The following is a 10,084-nucleotide window of genomic DNA, read 5'->3' as shown; positions in this document are numbered from 1 at the left end:
CCAAGGATTAGGAAGGGTTTCTAAAGCCAGGAGTTACACTGCCTTTTTTTTTTTTTCTTTTTCTTTACTTAAGGACAGCAGCAGCTTAGTTGCACTGGCATAGTATGAACCTCTAGCACACAGCCCCATTTCTTGGAAACCTTAACGTTCAGGAACATGTATACAAGACACGAGAAAAGGTACACACCTCCAAATGCTTTCACAATCACAGGGGAATTGCACAAGAAACTGCAAAAATGAGAAAGGTAATACCGCTGCCGTGGAACAGACAGACAAGGACCTGGGCAACTTTCTCCACACGTCTATGACACAGGATCAAACCACATTCAGACTTCAAGCCAGATGTCCGATGACAGCATCCAACATCCTCTCTAGGACAGCAATTTTGATCTGTAGACTTTGGCTACCAAAAAGTGGTTCTTGCAGGCGGAAAAGACACCTCATGACAATCTCTTCATAACTGTGTCGGGTATCTCTGTCGGAAGACAGTATTTGCTTTCCTCAGGTCATGTTTAAATTTGATTTCTGGCCCCAAAACACAGAGGGAAGGAAAAGGCTCATGAAAGAAACAAAATACACATCCCAGTTTTAATCCAAATTTTCACTGTAGCTACCAGATAGCTGCAAAAAAACATAGGAAATTTGGCTTGAGTGGTTGTTCAAGTCCCTAATTAGAGAGGGGAAAAAGGAAAGCTGAAAAGGCAAAGACGGAGGCAGAGAGAAGGACAGAGATGAATGAAGGTACAAGGAATAGCAAAATCTTGGGTTCACATTCCGCACACTGCTTGGAGCATAGCTGCCGTATCACCAAAGCAGAGCATCTTTTAGAAAGTGAGCCAGTGACACAGTAATACTGCCGAGATAAGCGATCACTGTGGTGGTACTCGCACTTGTGGTATCTTTACAATTTTTATTTAGTATCTTCTGGGATCCTTGTTTCTCTGCCCTATTCCACCCCCATTAGCAGCAAAAAAATGCTATTACAACAAAGACTGTGAGAAAACTTCTATTAACTTTAGGATGTCTTTACAGGTTATACATGAGAGGAAGCATCCAAACCTTAAAGTGGTGTCATAAATGTTCCAGCAGAAAGAAGTGCTGGACCTCCTCCTGCTTCAATTGCTGCACAAGAAGGTGGTTCTTACAACTTTCCCAATTTGCCTTCCCTGTCCTCTCTAACAAATCCCTTTAGACAAACTTAGTTTCAGCCAAATGCCTTTTGAGTGGCATTTCACACTTTTTCACTATGATTCATAGGGTGCCAGTCAGCTCCAGCTCCAAAGTAACCAGAGGAGTATGAAGGGGTGTGACGCATCCAAGTATCTTCCGCATCTTTCTTCCAAACAGCAGCCCCCCAGACTGGGTGACAGTAAGCCTCCCTTACAATACTGTAAGACACCACACAAGTCGTCCTGGAAATTTGACTACCACAAAACAAAAACAAACAACAAAAGCAAAACTGAGAAAAGATTTTGTAAAAAATAAATCCATCTGTCCGGTTATGTTCTAGCCAGGATACAACACATGAAATGCCAAATATTAAAAATAATAATAATAAAAAAAAACCAAAACAAACCACAAAAAAAAGGGCTCCCCAACTTACAATTTACAGCTAACTATGAAGTACAGAGTTGCTACCATGAGTAGTTTGTAAATGAAGTAATTTTTTTTTATATCAGCTGATGAGACATTCCATACATACAAATACTGCTTTGCTTATAATCTTAGATCAACATAAATATAAAGCCACTATAAAACTAATTCTTTATTTGAAGTTTTTGGGCTGATCATTTTCATAATCAAGATTTCACTCCAAACATTCATCCTCTCATCTGACACACACGTTCCCTGTGACATCAGAAGAGCTATCAATATTCACTAACCCGTTTTGAACTTGCTTCTAGATTTACTACCTTAATCAGAAAACACCACTTTTAAGAGTTTATTACTGTAGGATGATGGTAAAAAGCTAATCCATAATTAGTGATGCATTGGCCTTCCTTTTGAGACTATAAAGTGTCTATTTTAAGGAATAAGCATCCAACCTCCGAAACCGCAGAGGCAGAATAACCCATTTTATCCGCAGGCACCTCTCCTCCGCCATGGGTAAGCAGCCGGGTACCAGCTGGACGAGGCACGCCAGGGACTTGCTTCCCACTGTCCTTTTCTTAGTGGGACCTTATGAACCTTTCCTTGGCATATAACCAAACATGCCAAGCATGAGACCCCTGCACACGATGGAGACAGGACTGTCACGTGAGCAGATACACAGCGGTGACACCTGCACTTCTCATGTAAGGGGAAATGAGTTGTGTGTGAACTGGTTTTGGGTACCTCCTACACAGACTGCACCTCCCGCTGCCTCTGAAGCGAGCCCGAGATGTCTGCCATCCTTTCCTGTCAAAATGCAGATAAATTGAATGCTCTGATGCTGCTGTTCCCCAACCTTACTGTTCCTCTGCTGACCTTACTTAGCACTGTATTGTACAAGCCTGCAAAGAAATCATGGGACAGAAACACATTTGGTCTTCACGCCCCAGAACATAACACATCAACCAACTCAATCAACCACCACAAAAACAAGGAATCCCCCCTGATGACTGGCTACGTGATATGATAAATGTGTTTACTTGTACCAACAGACTTCAAAGGTACCACAGACCAAGCACATGAGGAGTCTTCACAGCTAGGCATGCTACGGATGCTATATTCTAAGTTCCTGACTCTAACATTTACAGCCTTTTCAGCTTTGAGGCCTTACATTTACCACATTTTAGGTTGCATGTTACAGTGGGGTGCAAGAAAAGCAACACCGCTTGCTTCTGCATATGAAGAACAAAGGACACAGCATTCCTTAGTCCATTTCCTCCCTCTCTCCATCATCATATTTCTTAGCCCTGGATCTCAGTCACTTGCAATAGGAACTTGAATTTAGGCAAAGCTTATCAGTCACCGGCTGGATGTGGTCTGCTGATATCTACTAAGACAAACCCACATTAAAACTGCTTAATATACACTTTCTCCATTCATTACCAAATCAGCTACATCAAAATTGTATTGGCACTGTACTCCTATAAACGGTGAGGAAAAATAGCAAGCAGTCACAGAACTTAAAGCTGTAACACAATGCACATCCCTAAAAAATGGTATTACGTTTATAGAAGCATCTCAGATTGCTCATTTGAGTAGTACCCAAATTGATATGCTACTTTCTTCTTCAAAATCTGCACTCACATGCAGTATGATAGTGTTTTATTATTTTAAATAAACTTGCAAATAATAGGCAGTTTGAACCCACATAGATAACCAATCACTTTGGCTCAAAGTCCTCTGTAACTACGCATAGGTATCTGCAACTTCAATCAATGAAGAGAATGGGACACTGGGAAAAAGAGTCAGCTAAACTCACGCCTGCAGCAGCATTGCACTGGCCAGAGATTGTAACATTTTGGTTAAATATTAAAAATATCTGCATAGTTGACGAAAACATAATTATATCCACTTACACTGCTAGGAATTAACTGTCTAAATGAAGCAATCACTTCAGTGAGTTCTACCAGTGCTGCCTCTGAACGTGGCACTGTTTGAGAAGCTCTAGTGTAGAAGCAAGCATGTAACTGATGTGGAATTGCTCAAAGAGAAACAAATAAAAAACTATTGAGGATTGTAGCAAAAAAGAAAAAAAAAAAGTCAAACTGCATCATTCTCAATGTTCATCATCATCCCCAAGTGTTCCTATAGCACTCAAGCTCGTCACGGAGCCTGAAGCCCTCAAACATTTCATACTAACTCTTCCTGTTCTCTCACTCTCCAGTAATTTTTAAGTAGGTTACACAAAACATGAGCCTCACAAGGCATTTTGGACTACATAAAATCAAAGAGTGTTCCTCAAAGCAATAAAAGAGCTATTCAAGCAGTCAGACTTGAAAAAGGAATGCACTCTAATCATTCTACTGTGTACCAATGAAAGCAATCAAAAGTTTAAAGCTAATTTGTATTTTCTGTTCAAACTATATGATTTTCTTTAACAAATAAGAGATAAATAAAGTATGTCAAAGCATTTCCTTATTATTGAAAGTTAGAACTAAATATTAGTAAGAGTTGCCATGGATCACAAGCTACATTATAGATGCTGTTAGTGAACTGTATTGAAAAGTTTCTGCCACTGTTTTATAGCAATACTCCCCATTTTAGAATACCAAAGAAGCAGTACTGAAAAGGGCAAATACTCAGTAGTTTTCCATATTTGGCTTTTTTTTTTTTTTTAATGCTTGTTCAGCATCTTTAATCAAGTCTTCCTTTAATTTGTGTCTAGGCTCCAATGTACATTTAAGGTAGACGAATTTGGCTGAAGAAATGCAGTACTGATAACGATACTTTTCTTAAAATGAAAGATGTATTCTCCCTGGGCATCTATGAAATATGCTGAAGGTAGACATTTCAAGATCATAAAATTGATTAAGCTCACACAAATAACACACATGGACAGGCACAAATACTGACCATGCATTTTTAAAATTGATGTATCATTGGCTTGAGACTAACGATACCAAATTTGACAATTAATCCGAATATCAGGGGTGCCACATATAACCATACTCCTGAGCAACAGAATAGCTCTACTGATAGGGGACTGCAGAAGACAAATGTTTTTCTAACTTATGTAGAAAACTAGCAATGTGAACTGAAGTCAGTTCCACAGAGCTGACGTGACACAGCAGCCCTGTTACCAGCTCTTCAGTTTCGCCGCCTGCATTTCTAAAGTTATCCCAATTCTGAAGCTTGACCAAGTGATGAACGTCACATTCATGAAAAATAAACAGAAGCATCTCTAAAAGCCAGGAAGTGTGTGCTTCTCCCTTCCTACTAAAGAGTGAAATCTCTCTCTCTCTCTTTTTTTTTTTTTTTTTTTTTTTTTACAATTACAGAGATACCTGACAAAGACAGTACAGAAGCATAAAGTCATAAATCAGCATCCAAGATAAACTACTGATGTTCACAATACAAAGTTTAACCTTATAGCAAAGGTTTCATTTTTTATATTATCTTCTATGAGGAAAAAAAAAAAAAAAGGCAGTGAAATATAGTTCTATTTCATCCTTCAAAATTTAAACCCTTAAAAACCTACCCTTTAAAAACACACAGCAGTGATATGCCAATATACTGGTATCCACTTGAAGAAACAGATAACGATATACGTGACCCAAAATACAGGAAGAACATAAAACCCCTGACGGTGAAGGCAAAAGTCTGTGGAACGGATGAGACTGGAGATGTCATTTCTCTTGTCCCACTATTCCAGGATCAGTTATTGAAAATACAGCCTGATACACTCTCATACTAATGTGTTGATGGCTCCGCATAGCTAGCTGGAGCTAGGATGTAAATATTCTTTTTTTTTTCCCTTCAGAAAATAAACACTCAAATAAATGCAGGGAAAAGATTAATTATGCTTTGATAGGATGAGCAGAATTCCATTTTACCTATTTCTCTGAACATGCTTTTTCCATCCCATAGCTGACTGGAGTTTGTTGTTTGCTTTTTCAGTGCAGCTGCCCTCCTCACTCCAAACACTATTTTTCATACGGCAGATTAAGGCACTCCAGTTGATCAATCTGTGTTAAGGAAAGCTTTTTGCTGGATCTGTAGTTAAATCTGTTTATAGATGGCTCCTGAAGGGCTTTTACATGGCATCACTGTGACTCAGGAAAAGCCCAACTCCACATAGCAAACGTCTGTCTAGACAGGCTCCAAGTGGGAAAGGCATGTCCAGGAACACTCCACATCTCATAGCATTATAATATATAATATACATAGCACCAAAATACAGCTTAACCATATTAATTCCTAAACTGTGCTTCTATTAACAGTACACAAAGTATATAATCTATTAGCTTAGACAAACTGGTTGCCCATTTTGAATAGTATTTCTAAAATCATAAACCCTTAAAGCATGAAGTAAAAAAGGCCTGTATCTAGCTTACTACTTTATGAACAAGTGAATGGTTCTTTGGTCAGGACACAATCTTGTCAGTGCAACTTTATGGAATACGTTCCTTACACTCACTGAATTAGAATTAAACAGAATAATGCATGGGAGGAAAGATACAAGATTCAACAAAACCAAGGCTTAAATAAAATCTCTGGTCATAAGAAATCAGCCTACTTTTAATACTGTTAATGCTTATTGTTCCGTGAGTATTCTGTTGCTCCACAGCATGGAAAAAAGCAAACAAATCACAAAACCAAACATTAGAATATAATTTTTTTTTTAATTTTTATAAATAACTTATCTGTTACAAAGGCAGTTTACCCAGCTAAATCACAAAACCATCAACTCAAGATATCCAAATTAGGTTTTATTAATAAACAGGTAAAAACTGATTTGTCAATCTTCACATAGAACTGCAGATGAAGCTGAAAAACAAGGCCTCATTTTATAAACAAAATGCATTGAATGCAAGTGCTTCGGGTCTACTGCCTAATTACCTGGGATTGGCATTTTCTTCCCACATAAAAAAAAATGCAAAGCCTTAAAAACAAAGGCCTCTGTGCATTCACATAGATCACTTGTAAAACTCCTAATAAAAGTGTCCACTGGCAAATGTTTACAGTGGGTGACAGTCTACTTTGTCTCTTGCTACATTGTGAGCACTCCCTCCAGCCTCACACTAAGTGCTGCTACATAATTCTTTGCGTGCTGTCTTTCATGCATACTGTACTGGAATTCCATTTTCTTGATCTTGGTTACATACATCCCCGATCATGTGAATATTTTCCTTAAAAAAATAGATCATCAAAATAAAGAGATGCTTGAGGTTGCTTCAGTGTTCAAGTCTGTTTGATTTCTCTTTTCCAGCCTTTATTTCAGTTGTCCTAAATATTGCTATCCTTGTTTTCTATAAATATGAGACTTCACCACAAAGTCAGGTTTAGAAACTGGCTGCCAAAACAGGAAAGCATTTAAAGTCCTTGAACAAAGCTGTACGATGCTGCTGCTGTTGATTTTGGCACTGTATGTACTTCCCCAATGAATCTCTCTTCAGGAGTCTGCAAGATACCCAGCAGATGAAGCAAGCTTAAATTGGATGCTGATCTGTTGGTGGGTTGAAAGTTTCTTCGTATAAAAAGTTTCCTCACGCCAGACAAAATGCTACCTTGTGTCACCCACCGTAAAACTCAGTGTACAGAGTGAACTATATGCATAACTCTTCCAACTTTTCCTGCATTTTTACCACGCTGCATCTGCAGGTCTTCACAGATCATCAGCATTTACAAGAGCAATGTACAGAATGAGCAGAGGAAAGCTATTTTGTGCATAGTTTCTTATTAATGCTCTTATTTTAAGGCATTGCTTCTCTCAGATAAAAGCTTAAAAAAAGGGACATGATCGTGCTTAATCACTTAAAGGGAAAAAAAGAAAGTTAACAAAAAGACTATTACACTATACATACAGAAGTACAAGAAAATAATAAAGGTGAAGAAAAGAAATCACTTAAAGCAGGCTCTAGAGCTATGTACAGTAGGAAAAGCTTTGGGGTATTTCACTGTGTGTATTGTACAGACAACGCATGCAGTTTTTCCTTTTCATCTTTAGATGTGATTGTACTGATTTCTGGCTTCACAGAGATGTTTTCAGGGAAGACAAGGCAAAGAGTACCACTGATTTGTGAAGTTCTTCCCTTTATCGAAGGCACTATGTGGCAGCAAACAGTTTAAATAGTTAAACCTTGTTCCTTTTAGATCTCCTCTGTGCATGTAGTGTTTCACTGAAAGCTCTGAAAACAAAAACGCTAGCACTCTATTCCTTTCCCCTGTCAAAATTCAGTAGTGACATCGGGGCAGAGAAGAGGATGGGCAACACCCAAGCACTGAACATGGTGTGTGTTACTGGGATACTGGTAATACTGTACATGGTTTAGGCAGCTGGCAACTGAGTCTTTCAGCAGATTACCTTTCAGCCGATCAATTTCAACTGCCTGTGACAGAACACTGAGGTATTACTAGCTCTGTGGGCTGACATTTAATATTAGCAAAATACCATCTCGTCACACCTTCAATTTTACAAAATCCTACGCATAAATGCTTTTTTTGCCCCCCCCAATGACTGGATAGTTCCTTGTATGTTTGCTATGGTTTTACAAAAGGTAACGGGCCCGTTGGCTCAGAAATGCCTGGGCATTTCACACTGTTCACAGCGATTTAAGGCTGGATGATTTAAAAAAGTACAGGCAGTACAACTCCACTGAGCTCCCTCATCTTCATCTGTGTCTGGAACAGTCTTTGGTGTTTTCACAATGGACCTCTGATCTGTGACATGAAAGAGATAAGATAAGCAGTTACTAACCAAGAACAGCATGGAAAGAATTTTGAGATGATTTTTTTTCAGTAACTGAGAACTATCTTGTTCCTCTGAGAACAGCACAGTTATTACAAGTGACAGAGGCAGCTTTTTACCAGCCCCTTGACTACAGCTTGATTGTAAGTCAGCCAAATGGCACAAGGTGAAACTATAAAAAGCAAGTTTCCCATCCCTTCACTCTGCTTTCTCCCCTTTTGGTCTCAGTTCAAAGCTGTTGCATGAAAAGGAGATAAAATTTAGAAATTAATCAGGACAGGAAACATGCACAAGATTTAGAAGGCTGAGGTCTATGGAGCAGTCTAAAATTCATTATGACAAGAAATAAGTGCTCTGTAACCTTTGGACATATTTAACATTTTGACCCTTGAATGAGTATCAGCAGTTCTTCCTCAAACAAGATAAGCAGTCAGATACACTAAAGAAAAATCAATGCCTAGCTCTGTCATGCTATAGGGTAATCCTCCTAAGCATACAAGTGCATCTTTTTGCATGATGTATTAGACAACAATCTTCAACTACTTTAAAAGAGAAAAGATGAAAAGAGATGAAAAAGTTGAAAAGAGAGAAGAGTGACTTCTCAAGTTAAGGGTTCCCAGTTTAGGTAACTGCAGCAAAATCTTTTAGCCAATTATTTCAACTGGAGAACATATCATTAGCAACTAGCCAATTGCAACTGCTGAGAAATGACAGTGACAGCTTCGGGAAGTACAAGGCTACTGATCACAACACAAAGAATTATTTTCCATTGTTTTTTGAACAGTGGTAATTCTGGTTTAAGTCATAACCTACATCAGAGTTAAACTGAAACTTAAAAGAAAATGAACTGAAAATTAAAGTTAATGAAGGACTAAGATACAGTAGTGATACTTTTTAAAAAAGAAAGAAAGGATAAGAAGGACTTCAGAGGTTTATAAACCAGTCAGGGTTAACTTTGCATTTTCAAGATCGGTTGTACCAAATTAAACACTGAAATTTGTGAGTTCCTAGAAGATGAGTCAATGCAAATGTTAACAACTAGTTACAGAAAATTAATTTTAATTTTCCTTCTTTGATAGGTCAGGTTTTATTTACTGTAAAGGGAACCATGTAATTGACAGAACTGCTGATAAATTCTTCATGGTTCAGATGTAAAATGTGTCTAATAGGACTGCATATGGATTTAACTTTACTCAGTATTTTCACTAACAGCTTGGATAATGAAGGATAAAAAAAAAAAACTTATAAAGCATGAAGAACAGTATCAGTTTGGAGGAGTTACAGTCTGGAGGACAAAAAAAATCCAATTTATCCAGACCATTCTGAAATACAAAATGGCCAGAAATCCTAAGACAAGATTCTGTAACAACAGTTACTGCACACCACAAGGACAAATCACACACACATAATATATATGTGGAGAACTTCCTGGACAGAAAGACTGCACAGAAACATTAGTGGATTATCTATTTTATTTGGTGGTCTGCCTGTATGTCATAGTATGATGCTGTTGCAAACAAGGTAATTTCATTCTCTGCTTTACATAACACACAAGACATAATTATTCTGCTTTGTTTGACATCCCATTGGGGGGAAAAAAAAATATTGCGCAAAACAATGACAAGCAGAATATTCAAGACTGACTAATAAATTCAGCAATATTGACTGCCCTATTGGGCAGCATTCCTTTCCACTTCTACTATCTGAAACTATATTTAACAATAGTCAGAAGAGGCTTTTATGTAA

General features: G+C 38.1%; 1 protein-coding gene across 2 annotated transcripts in view; it reads right to left on the bottom strand.

The window, feature by feature from the left end:
* Positions 1-6,252: 6,252 nt before the first annotated feature.
* TAB2 (TGF-beta activated kinase 1 (MAP3K7) binding protein 2) overlaps positions 6,253-10,084 on the bottom strand; it is a 35,249-nt gene continuing 31,417 nt past the window's right edge. For both annotated transcript variants that reach the window (XM_030023483.2, XM_030023482.2), the window contains one exon: positions 6,253-8,310. In XM_030023483.2, coding sequence (XP_029879343.1) covers positions 8,165-8,310 — 146 coding nt within the window. In that variant the 3' untranslated portion in view covers positions 6,253-8,164. The remainder of the gene's footprint in view (positions 8,311-10,084) is intronic.

The sequence above is a fragment of the Aquila chrysaetos genome, chromosome 8 (genome assembly GCF_900496995.4).
Source record: "Aquila chrysaetos chrysaetos chromosome 8, bAquChr1.4, whole genome shotgun sequence".
In the NCBI taxonomy this organism is placed as follows: Eukaryota; Metazoa; Chordata; class Aves; order Accipitriformes; family Accipitridae; genus Aquila; species Aquila chrysaetos.
The sequence above is the reverse complement of the archived record's forward strand: the minus strand, read 5'-3'. Positions and strand labels throughout refer to the sequence as shown.